This window comes from Rhinopithecus roxellana, chromosome 12 (assembly GCF_007565055.1).
Source record: "Rhinopithecus roxellana isolate Shanxi Qingling chromosome 12, ASM756505v1, whole genome shotgun sequence".
Taxonomy (NCBI): Eukaryota; Metazoa; Chordata; class Mammalia; order Primates; family Cercopithecidae; genus Rhinopithecus; species Rhinopithecus roxellana.
Genome location: NC_044560.1, coordinates 128,359,354 through 128,372,553, shown reverse-complemented (window position 1 = coordinate 128,372,553; position 13,200 = coordinate 128,359,354). Strand labels below are relative to the sequence as shown.

General features: G+C 38.6%; 1 protein-coding gene across 3 annotated transcripts in view; it reads left to right on the top strand.

Annotated features, from left to right (window-relative positions):
- Positions 1-13,200, top strand: part of EPS15 (epidermal growth factor receptor pathway substrate 15) — a 163,768-nt gene that overhangs the window by 41,756 nt on the left and 108,812 nt on the right. Inside the window, exons 2-5 of one of the 3 annotated variants that reach the window (XM_030942713.1) lie at positions 4,679-4,797; positions 6,209-6,298; positions 7,414-7,461; positions 10,597-10,692. In XM_030942713.1, the coding sequence (XP_030798573.1) occupies positions 4,795-4,797; positions 6,209-6,298; positions 7,414-7,461; positions 10,597-10,692 (237 nt within the window). In that variant the 5' untranslated portion in view covers positions 4,679-4,794. The remainder of the gene's footprint in view (positions 1-4,678; positions 4,798-6,208; positions 6,299-7,413; positions 7,462-10,596; positions 10,693-13,200) is intronic. The other 2 variants (XM_030942712.1, XM_030942714.1) reach the window with 2 other exon arrangements.

Here is a 13,200-nt window from a genome sequence, read left to right as displayed (position 1 = left end):
TCCAGGAGAACTTCCCCAACCTAGCAAGGCAGGCCAACATTCAAATTCAGGAAATACAGAGAATGCCACAAAGATACTCCTTGAGAAGAGCAACTCCAAGACACATAATTGTCAGATTCATCAAAGTTGAAATGAAGGAAAAAATCTTAAGGGCAGCCAGAGAGAAAGGTCGGGTTACCCACAAAGGGAAGCCCATCAGACTAAAAGCGGATCTCTTGGCAGAAACTCAACAAGCCAGAAGAGAGTGGGGGCCAGTATTCAACATTCTTAAAGAAAAGAATTTTCAACCCAGAATTTCATATCCAGCTAAACTAAGCTTCATAAGTAAAGGAGAAATAAAATCCTTTACAGACAAGCAAATGCTGAGAGATTTTGTCACCACCAGGCCCGCCTTACAAGAGCTCCTGAAGAAGCACTAAACATGGAAAGGAATAACTGGTACCACCCACTGCAAAAACATGCCAAATTGTAAAGACCATTGATGCTAGGAAGAAACTGCATCAACTGATGAGCAAAATAACCAGCAAACATCATAATGACAGGATCAAATTTATATATAACAATATTAACCTTACATGTAAATGGGCTAAATGCTCCAATTAAAAGACACAGGCTGACAAATTGGATAAAGAGTCAAGACCCATCAGTGTGCTATATTCAGGAGACCCATGTCATGTGCAGAGACACACATAGGCTCAAAATAAAGGGATGGAGAAAGATCTACCAAGCAAATGGAAGCAAAAAATAAAAAGCAGGGGATGCAATCCTAATCTGTAATAAAGCAGACTTTAAACCAACAAAGATCAGAAGAGATAAAGAAGGCCATTACATGATGGTAAAGGGATGAATTCAACAAGAAGAGCTAACTATCCTAAATATATATGCACCAATACAGGAGCACCCAGATTCATAAAGCAAGTCCTTAGAGACCTACAAAGAGACTTAGACTTCCACACAATAGTAATGGGAGACTTTAACACCCCACTGTCTACATTAGACAGATCAGTGAGACAGAAAGTTAACAAAGATGCCCAGGAATTGAACTCAGCTCTGCACCAAGCGGACCTGATAGACATCTACAGAACTCTACACCCCAAATCAACAGAATATACATTCTTCTTAGCACCACATCACACTCATTCCAAAACTGACCCCATAGTTGGAAGTAAAGCACTCCTCAGCAAATGTAAAAGAACAGAAATTATAACAAACTATCTCTCAGACCACAGTGCAATCAAATTAGAACTCAGGATTAAGAAACTCACTCAAAACCGCTCAACTACATGGAAACTGAACAACCTGCTTCTGAGTGACTACTGAGCACATAACGAAATGAAGGCAGAAATAAAGATGTTCTTTGAAACCAGTGAGAACAAAGACACAACATACCAGAATCTCTGGGACACATTTAAAGCAGTGTGTAGAGGGAAATTTATAGCACTAAATGCCCACAAGAGAAAGCAGGAAAGATCTAAAATTGACAACCTAGCATCACAATTAAAAGAGCTAGAGAAGCAAGAGCAAACACATTCAAAAGCTAACAGAAGGCAAGAAATAACTAAGATCAGAGCAGAACTGAAGGAGATGGAAAAAACCCTTCAAAAAAATCAATGAATCCAAGAGCTGGTTTTTTGAAAAGATCAACAAAATTGATAGACCGCTAGCAAGACTAATAAAGAAGAAAAGAGAGAAGAATCAAATAGACGCAATAAAAAATGATAAAGGGGATATCACCGCCTTTCCCACAGAAATACAAACAACCATCAGAGAATACTATAAACACCTTTATACAAATAAACTAGAAGATCTAGAAGAAATGGACACATACACCCTCCCAAGACTAAACCGAGAAGAAGTTGAAACCCTGAATAGACCAATAACAGGCTCTGAGATTGAGGCAATAATTAATAACCTACTAACCAAAAAAAGTCCAGGATCAGATGGATTCACAGTGAATTCTATCAGAGGTACAAAGAGGAGCTGGTACCATTCCTTCTGAAACTATTCCAATCAATAGAAAAAGAGAGAATCCTTCCTAACTCATTTTATGAGGCCAACATCATCCTGATACCAAAGCCTGGCAGAGACACAACAAAAAAAGAGAATTTTAGACCAATATCCCTGATGAACATCGATGCAAAAATCCTCAATAAAATACTGGCAAACCGAATCCAGCAGCACATCAAAAACCTTATCCACCACGAGCAAGTTGGCTTCATGCCTGGGATGCAAGGCTGGTTCAACATACACAAATCAATAAACATACTCCATCACATAAACGGAACCAAAGACAAAACCACATGATTATCTCAGTAGATGCAGAAAAGGCCTTTGACAAAATTCATCAGCCCTTCATGCTAAAAACTCTTAATAAACTAGGTATTGATGGGATGTATCTCAAAATAATAAGAGCTATTTATGACAGACCCACAGCCAATATCATACTGAATGGGCAAAAACTGGAAGCATTCCCTTTGAAAACTAGCACAAGACAGGGATGCCCTCTCTCACCACTCCTATTCAACATAGTGTTGGAAGTTCTGGCCAGGGCAGTCAGGCAGGAGAAAGAAATGAAGGGTATTCAATTAGGAAATGAGGAAGTCAAATGGTCGCTGTTTGCAGATGACATGATTGTATATTTAGAAAACCCCATTGTCTCAGCCCAAAATCTCCTTAAGTTGATGAGCAACTTCAGCAAAGTCTCAGGATACAAAATCAATGTGCAAAAATCACAGCCATTCTTATACACCAAAAACAGACAAACAGAGAGCCAAATCATGAATGAACTCCCATTCACAATTGCTTCAAAGAGAATAAAATACCTAGGAATCCAACTTACAAGGGATGTGAAGGACCTCTTGAAGGAGAACTACAAACCACTGCTCAATGAAATAAAAGAGGACACAAACAAATGGAAGAACATTCCATACTCCTGGATAGGAAGAATCAATATTGTGAAAATGGCCATACTGCCCAAGGTAATTTATAGATTCAATGTCATCCCCATTAAGCTACCAATGACTTTCCTCACAGAATTGGAAAAAACTACTTTAAAGTTCATATGGAACCAAAAAAGAGCCCACATTGCCAAGACAATCCTAAGCCAAAAGAACAAAGCTGGAGGCATCATGCTACCTGACTTCAAACTATACTACAAGGCTACAGTAACCAAAACAGAGATATAGACCAATGGAACAGAACAGAAATAATATCACACATCTACAACCATCTGATCTTTGACAAATGTGACAAAAAGAAATGGGGAAAGGATTCCCTATTTAATAAATGGTGCTGGAAAAACTGGCTAGCCATATGCAGAAAGCTGAAACTGGATCCCTTCCTTACACCTTATCCAAAAATTAATTCAGCGTGGATTAAAGACTTAAATGTTAGACCTAAAACCACAAAAACCCTAGAGGAAAACCTAGGCAATACCATTCAGGACATAGGCATGGGCAAGAACTTCATGACTAAAACACCAAAAGCAATGGCAACAAAAGCCAAAATAAACAAATGGGATCTAATTAAACTAAAGAGCTCCTGCACAGCAAAAGAAACTACTGTCAGAGTAAACAGGCAACCTATAGAATGGGAGAAAATTTTTGCAATCTTACCCATCTGACAAAGGGCTGATACCCAGAATCTACAAAGAACTCAAACAAATTTACAAGAAAAAAATCAAATAACTCCATCAAAAAGTGGGCGAAGGATATGAACAGACACTTCTCAAAAGAAGACATTTATGCAGCCAACAGACACATGAAAAAATGCTCATCATCACTCGCCATCAGAAAAATGCAAATCAAAACCACAATGAGATACCATCTCACACCAGTTAGAATGGCGATCGTTACAAAGTCAGGAAACAACAGGTGCTGGAGAGGATGTGGAGAAATAGGAACACTTTTACACTGTTGGTGGGAGTGTAAACTAGTTCAACCATTGAGGAAGACAGTGTGGCGATTCCTCAAGGATCTAGAACTAGAAATACCTTTTGACCCAGCCATCCCATTACTTGGTGTATACCCAAAGGATTATATATCATGCTGCTATAAGGACACATGAACACGTATGTTTATTGTGGCACTATTCGCAGTAGCAGAGAGTTGGAACCAACCCCAGTGTCCATCAATGACAGACTGGATTAAGAAAATGTGGCACATATACACCATGGAATACCATGCAGCCATAAAAAGGGATGAGTTCATGTCCTTTGTAGGGATGTGGATGAAGCTGGAAACCATCATTCTGAGCAAACTATTCCAAGAAGAGAAAACCAAACACCGCATGTTCTCACTCATAGGTGGGAATTGAGCAAGAGAATACTTGGACACAGGGTGGGGAATATCACACACTGGGGCCTGTTGTGGGGTGGAGGCAGGGGGAGCGATAGCATTAGGAGATATACCTAATGTAAAGGACGAGTTAATGGGTGCAGCACACCAACATGGCACATGTATACATATGTAACAGACCTGCACGTTGTGCACATGTACCCTAGAACTTAAAGTATAAAAAAAAAAAAAAAGAAAACTATTTCATTCGGTTTACAGAAGCAGAGGCTACTAAGTTGAGGGTCTCAGAAAGGGCTTATGTGCATAGCTACTAAAAAATAGAACATTATAATAATACCAACAGTATTCCAAGTAAATAACCATAATTAAATTTTCCTCAACAGTTCATTCAGTCCTGTGTAATTCTTGTTCAGCTGAATCTTGGATTGGAAGTCTGCTTTTCTGAAGTACATCTTCTTGACTGAAAAGAGTCCTGGAAATCCTGACTTCATCTACCAATATGGTCTGAAAGTCGTGTGATGTCAGCTGAGAAGTCTTTATCCAAAAATCCACTTTTTGAAATGCTAATAATTCAGACTATATCAAAAGTATAGTCATTTTCATGAGGCTCTAAGACTCTTTGTTGAAGATATATCAGCTTCTGGCCTATAGCTTCTGGCCTTGCCTATGGCAGAGCCTTTAGGCAAGCATCAGAATACCTCAGAAACTGCCTATAGATGACAAAGACTAAATGTTTATATTATTAGGATAACCAAAAGAATGGAATATAGTAAAATTCTTTGTTGGGATACGATACATAATTATTTCATAGAGTTTGAACGATGTTTCCCCTGAATGCTTCTATATTTAATGGGTTATGTTGGGTATGGATATTTGTTTTCCATGCTGATCAGGAAGCAGGCAAAGAAAAGGAGTTCTGGAGAATTCTACAGGCAGGTTTCCCAACCCTTCTACTTCCCCTTATTCCAGATTTGAAGGATTAGGCCATATTTTTCTTCTTTGCCGAGTGCTTGATTTTTCCCATGTTCTACCACTTGAAAGAAAGGTTTTCCATTTTGCTTCTTTGCTAGGATTGGACTGTCCAGAATGCTTTGTACAGTATATGTTTACAGTAAACTTAATCTTTTAACTGAACTGGAAAAACATATCTCACAAGTATACTAGTACCCTGTTACCTTTCCCATGACTTCTTAAAATGTACTTTTTATTTTTACAAATGGAACTTTAGGAAATCTTTACAAAAATGAGTTTTTTTTTTTTTCCTGTTTTTTGTTTTTTGTTTTTTTTCTGTTCTTGTGACCTCATTCTGTCTTAAAGGAAAGTCCCCGGTTAGTTAAAATGATATGTTCCCTAATATGTTTTAGGAACTTAACAGCTTTAAAAATGTTTCTTCAAGTTTGTTATGGAATCACTGCTGGTTTTAGAGCTGCTATTGCTTTGATTTGTTTTAAAGTGCTGCAGTTCCTAAGAGTAGGTATAAAAGTGAAAGTTGATTATTGAAAGATGTTTGAAGAGGCACGTAACGTGCAACTATTCCTATTTGTCAAAAGACTTCTGTAGGAAATGTTTCCCTTTTCTTCCTAGTGCCATTTAATTGGAATTTAAATGACAGCTATAGAAGATATGTGTTGATGTTACAACTCCACGAATTTGCTTTGACATCCTCTGAGCTTCACTTTTCTCATTTGTATAGTAGGGCATGATTAAAAAAACACTTTGTAAATTGCTAGTGCTGTCTATATAGTACTCTACTCATATGTCTCTCCACATACTCTTTGACCCATGGTAGTCAAAGGATTCTCATTCCTTTCTTGCAAAAGCCAGGTCCCAAATCACAGGGATGGAAGGCAGGTAAATGGTGATAATTTTGCCTTTGTATTTTGTTGTCAACTTATGGATTTGTATCTTTTCAGGTTGATACAGGCAATACTGGAAGGGTGTTTGCTTCTGATGCTGCTGCTTTCCTGAAAAAATCAGGGCTTCCAGACTTGATACTTGGAAAGGTAGTATTTGTTCATTATAACTAGATTATGAGTTTGTAAGGAATATGTAGTATAGATGAACTGGATTCAAATTTAGAAAGACATCATCAAGAAATTTAGAAGTTAGAACCCAGTCATAGAAACCATTTTAATAATAGGATGAAGGGAATTTGTAGCGTAGTGATTTACCTTCTTGAAAAGGAAGAGGTTTTTCAGGTTTTTAGAAACAAACTACTTTTTAATAGGATAAAATGAGGAAATAATAAGGACATTTGGTGGGGAGAAACAGTGAAGACTGGGAATCTTGCCACACACTCAAACTTGGCTCTATCCCTATTTCCTCTGTTATAACTGTCTCTGTTTAATGTGTGGTGAATAGAGTGGGGGATGAGAGGCTTTAAAAAGAGCACAAAGAGATGGAAAGCCCCTCCGCTGTCTACGCCTTATACATGATATTGATATATATTCAAAATCCTGAAAAATAATCACTATTAGTAATTATTCACAAATAAACATTAATCATCTCAACCTGCACATAGAAAAGAATATCTTAAGGATCCAAAATCAAGAATAGTATGTACGTTATAGTAGAAAGAGCATTGGTGTCAGAGTTAGAACTTGGATTAGTGAAAAAGGCATGTGACTGGAAGTTAGAACTTAGGTTTCACTTCTTTCCCTGGTGACTTAAATGTTCTTGAGCCAAGTCACTTACTCTCATTGGGCCGTAGTATCTTTGTGAAGGGTTGCACTAAATCAGGGTTGCCCAATCTTTTGGCTTCCCTGGGCCACATTGAAAGAAGAATTGTCTTGGGCCACACATAAAATATATTAACACTAATAATAGCTGATGAGCAACAGCAACAACAAAAAATCGTTTAAAAACCCTCTTAATTTATTAAAGAAAGTTTATGAATTTGTGTTGGGTCACGTTCAAAGCTGTCTTGGGCTGCATGTGGCCTGTGGGCTGCAAGTTGGACAAGCTTGCACTAAATAATCTTTAAGACTTCTTTCTACTCTTAATTCTATGATTCTTGGATCTGATTACCAGAGAGCATGAGGTTGTAAATAGCAGAGATTTCATTTATCATTCAGATGACTTTTAAAATATACATTGATATTTTCCCCCTAAATTTCAGATTTGGGATTTAGCCGACACAGATGGCAAAGGTATCCTGAACAAACAAGTAAGTTTCAGATATTCATATGATTTTTTTTTTTTTGAGTGATTCAAAATAAAAAATAGCCAGCAGGGGTTTTTTGTATTTTGAAGCTAAGAGTTGGTTTTTACCAGCATTAGGGTTTTGCCTAGGGCAAGTGTGTAACAATGAAAGTATTTCCAGTCACTAGATGTTAATAGAAGTCTTAATAGTTAGTGTTAGTTTGGTGACATTGTTCTCCTGGAGTTTATTTTTCTGTCTTTCAGAGAGACTTTGCTCTTTAATTTTCCTAGTTACATAGTGTTATAAGTAAAAGTGAATGTTACTAAGTAAGTGTTAAGATGGTATTGTCTAGTAGATTTGAAGATCTGAAAGGAAGCTCTTGGTTAGTCACATGTGAGATGTGAGTATTCTTGTCTAGGTCTTACCCCTGATATATAAACCAAAAAATGGTTTACAAACCAGAAGTAAATTCTTGACCAGAATACATAAAAGTGGTTATGTCCAAGGGTGTTGAATACCATCAGTGTACTCTGAAGTTCTGATTGTTGGGGGTGGATTTCAGAGTTGTATAAGGATTGAATTCCAAGTTTGCTCAGTGCCACTACTCAAAGTTAGGCCTCCTCCCCACCCCCAGCATAGCTGAAGCAGGATCAAAGCCAGATATTGGAGAAATTTGATGAGAGGGTCAGAATATCCAGTCTTTTAATTAAGATTTCAGGGCTAGATTATAGTCCCCATTCGAGTCTCTGTGTAGAAGGGCTACTTGGTATATTGGAGGCATAGGAAAACAAAATTCGTATGGGCCCACCTAGGTGCCATGTACTCAGCCAGCAAATATTTGTTGAATACCTATGATGAACCAGGCTTTAGAAATATAGAGGTTAACATGATAGATGTGGTCACTGTCTTAAGGTTTTACAGTGAAATAAATTTTTTACTTATAATTCTTGGAGTTTGGATATTGAGTTTGAGTTGCTTTATTACTTCCAGGTGGCTGGATTTATGAGTCTGCAGTTAAACTTTGAATTTCCATTGGAGGCATAGTTTTTTTTTTTTGAGACAGAGCCTTGCTCTGTCACCCAGGCTGGAGTACAGTGGCGTGATCTTGGCTCACTGCAACCTCTGCCTCCAGGTTTCAAGTGATTCTCCCATCTCAGCCTCCTGAGTAGCTGGGATTACAGGCATATGCCTCCGCACCCGGCTAATTTTTTTGTATTTTTAGTAGAGATGGAGTTTCACTATATTGGCCCGGCAGGTCTTAAACTCCTGACCTCAAGTAATCCACCCACCTTGGCCTCCCAAAGTGCTGGGATTACAGGTATGAGCCACCTGCCTGGCACAGATTTTTAAGTTAGCGTATGAATGAAAGAAAAGAAACCAATACTTAATGAATTTCCATGTGACAAAAAAGACACTAGGCAATTTCCTCCTGCAGCATGGTTTTTATTTTGTTGCTCATAATACATTGCAAGGTAGGTATTAGCCCCCCTTTTATGGAAGGATTTTAGCTTGCCCATGGCCTCACAACTATAAGTAGCAGAATTAGAATTTAATGGAAAATTATTTCACTTCATAGCCCATCCATACTGTGGTAATAGACTTGATTACTTAAGAGTAATTGAATCTCAAATAGAGTGAGAAAAGAAAGAGGGTCATGTTAGAATACTTAGAATACCAGCAGTTAGAGAAGACATTGACTCCAACAGAAGAGACTTGAAAGGTCAGAAGAGACCTAGGAGGGATTTGTGAAGCTGTTTGGTGGAGGAGAGATTCCAGGAGGATACTTTCCCAGGCTGCAGAGAGAATAATCAGGATGAGGCTTTTGTTTGTTTGTTTGTTTGTTTGTTTGTTTTAGGGCTGTTTGGTAGCTGGGAGATTATTTGTGACATAGGCGGTAGTTTTTCTAGCTAATCATAGGAGTTGAAGTCAGATGGCACAGAAGTTTGTGGAATGAATGAGAAGAAAAGGGGATATCTTGAAATAGCATTTTTTCAAGAATTGAGTGAAGGCAAGGGATTGTATAAAGCAGACAATCTGCAGGGTGGTAAGAATGGGTTATGAATTGGGTATGAAGGGTGTAGGGGAGAGTACGGGAGTTGAGAAAAGTAGTGAAGGGTTGATTACATCAGCAACTATATACTAGGGTACTGACAGGTTGGACAAATTGTAACTTGTGTAAAGACTTTTGTTATCATGTCTATTCCCAGACACTAACTCAAAACAGCTGAAAACCAGTTGCTTCAGCTTCTTTGCATTTATTAATTAAGTTTTGGACTAAGACTTCAACTGCTAAAAATCCAAGGACTTTTGGGAGAGATTTATAAGTATTTTGAAGTTAAACTGTTACATAATTTTTTTTGATGTTGCACAGTTATTTTCTGTAGTTTTTCTGGAATCACAGTGATTAAGTCATTTGAATTACTGTCCCAGTTTCAAAATTTATAATCTCACAATCCAGAGATGACTTTTCATAACATTTTAGGTATTATTTTCTTCTGGGGTTTTTCTCTAATTCTTTTTTTCTCATTTAAATGATAAAATACATCTCTTAATATCATTAAATATTATTTGTATTTTTTTGGTTTGTCTGTTTTTTTTGAAACAGAGTCTCACTCTGTCACCCAGGCTGGAGTGCAGTGGTGCGATCTCGGCTTACTGCAACCTCTGCCTTCCAGGTTCAAGTGATTCTCCTGCCTCAGCCTCCTAAGTAGCTGGGTCTACCGGTGCATGCCACCACACCTGGCTAATTTTTGTGTTTTTAGTAGAGACAGGGTTTCTCCGGATTGGCCAGGCTGGTCTCGTACTCCTGACCTCAAGTGATCTGCCCCCCTCGGCCTCCCAAAGTGCTGAGCTTACTACAGGTGTGAGCCACTGTGCCTGGCCCTAAGTATTATTTAAAACATTAGTATTCTGTATGGTTTCCACTATCTGTATGTATTTTCCCATTTATATTATTAATAATGATTCATAAATATTAGGAACATCTTTGTAATGGGATTTTTCTGCAAGATATTTTTGAAGCAAATATGCTACTTGTTGCTATGTAAGACCTCTGTAGTAATTAAGAATTATTTTATATTTTTAGATTGTAAGTATGTGTGCAGGTAGGTAGGTAGGTAGAGGGAGAATGCTCTTAACATTCATACTTTTCTTTCTTAGGAATTCTTTGTTGCTTTGCGTCTTGTAGCATGTGCCCAGAATGGATTGGAAGTTTCACTAAGTAGTTTGAACCTGGCTGTTCCTCCACCAAGATTTGTAAGAAATGCTTTTAGATTTAAATTGTATTTAATTTTTATGACACCATGTTATTTGAGAATTAAAAGTAATATATTAAAAGGAATTTTCCCTTAGGCTGTTTTACTCAGCTACTTGACTTTTTTTCCCCTATTGGCTACTGCAGTTTTTAGTTAATTTCTTGTGTATCCTTCCAGAGTTATTATATGTATATGTAAAAAATTATAGGCTGGGCGAGGTGGCTCACGCCTGTAATCCCAACACTTTGGGAGGCTGAAGTGGGAGGATCACTTGAGCCCAGGAGTTCAAGACTAACTGGGAAACAAAGCGAGACCCCATCTCTACAAAAAAATCTAAAATTTATCCGAGTGTGTTGGTATGCACGTCTGGTCCCAGCTACTTGGGAGGCTGAGATGGGAGGGTCATTTGAGCCTGGGAGTTCAAGGCTGCAGTGAGCCATGATCACACTGTCGCTCTCCAACCTGGTTGATGGCTCAAGACCCTGTCTTAAAAAAAAAGAAAAGAAACATAAATACTTATTTTCTTATTTTACGTTAATTGTAGCATGCTATATATTAATAGTCCCCAACCTTTTTTGCACCAGGGACCGGTTTCATGGAAGACAATTTTTCCATGGACCTGGGAGGGATGGATGGTTTCAGAATGAAACTGTTCCACATCATCAGGCGTTAGATTCTTATAAGTAGCGTGCGACCTAGATCCCTCACATGCGCAATTCACAATAGGGTTCGTGCTCCTATCAGAATCTAATGCTGCTGCTGATCTGACAGGAGTTGGAGCTCAGGCCATAATGCTTGCCCACCAGCTGCTCACCTGCTACTGTACAGCTCAGTTCCTAACAGGCCATGGACGGGTACCAGTTTGTGGCCCGGGGATTTGGGGACTCCTTCTATACACATAATTCTATACCTTTTATAAGTAGCTTATTAAGTTTTAGAGGTATTTATATATAATTACATAGAAGCTTCCACTTTGTTTTTTATAGCTGTGTAGTATTTCTTTGCTTGTGTTTATGATTAACTTTCTATTGATAGACTTTTAGGTTATTTTGAATCTTTCATTATAAAAAAATGCTGCAATGAATAATAACCTTGGACATATGTTATTTTGCATGTACAGGAATGTATTTATATGTGTTAATTCCCAAAAGTAGAAATGCTGTTCAAAAGTTTTTGCCTTTGGCCGGGCACGGTGGCTCAAGCCTGTAATCCCAGCACTTTGGGAGGCCGAGACGGGGCGGATCATGAGGTCAGGAGATCGAGACCATCCTGGCTAACACGGTGAAACCTCGTCTCTACTAAAAAATACAAAAACTAGCCAGGCGAGGTGGCGGGCGCCTGTAGTCCCAGCTACTCGGGAGGCTGAGGCAGGAGAATGGCGGGAACCAGGGAGGCGGAGCTTGCAGTGAGCTGAGATCCGGCCACTGCACTCCGGCCCGGGGGACAGAGCCAGACTCCGTCTCAAAAAAAAAAAAAAAAAAAAAAAAAAAAAGTTTTTGCCTTTGTAATTTCTATGTATTTTGTCAACTTGCTTTCAGTAGTTCACCCTCCCTCCAGCAATTGTTTGAGTGCCTGTTTCTGTACACTTTGGCTGGCATACTTTGGTTAAACTTTTAGATCTTTGTCAGTTTGATAAGTGACAGATAGTATGTAATTTAAAATTTATCCTTTTGGTTTTATGGAGTGAGGTTGAATAGCTTTTCTTGTGCTAATAATAGCTTTCTTTTTTTTTTTTTTTTTGAGACGGAAGTCTCGCTCTGCCGCCCAAGCTGGAGTGCAGTGGCTGGATCTCAGCTCACTGCAAGCTCCGCCTCCCGGGTTTATGCCATTCTCCTGCCTCAGCCTCCCGAGTAGCTGGGACTACAGGCGCCCGCCACCTTGCCCGGCTAGTTTTTTGTATTTTTTAGTAGAGACGGGGTTTCGCCGTGTTAGCCAGGGTGGTCTCGATCTCCTGACCTCGTGATCCGCCCGTCTCAGCCTCCCAAAGTGCTGGGATTACAGGCTTGAGCCACCGCGCCCGGCCAATAATAGCTTTCTTATAAGCTTTTCTTATGTTTACATTGCCTTTATGTGAATGTCTGTTTATACCTTTTGCCCATTTTTCTTGATTGTTGCTCTTTTACTTATTGAATTCTAGGGCCTGTTTAATTATTAGGACATTAACTCTTTGTCTGTATGAGTTGCAAGTCTTTTTTTCCTATTATGTCATTTGTCTTTTTTTTTTTTTTTTTTTTAAGAAACAGGATCTTGCTATGTTGCCCAGGCTAACCTTGAATTCCTGGGCACAAGTGGTACTTCTGCCTTAGCCTCCCAAATAGCTGGGACAATTGGCATGTACTACTGAGCCTGGCTTATTATTGTCTTTTGTGTACAGGTTAAAAATTTTTATTTTTTGTTTTTTACATTTAAGTCAGTATTGATGTAGGATGTGAGTGTATATTCTATTTGTTTTTTTTTTTTTTTTTTTGAGACAGTTTCGCTCTTGTCACCCAGGCTGGAGTGTAGTAGT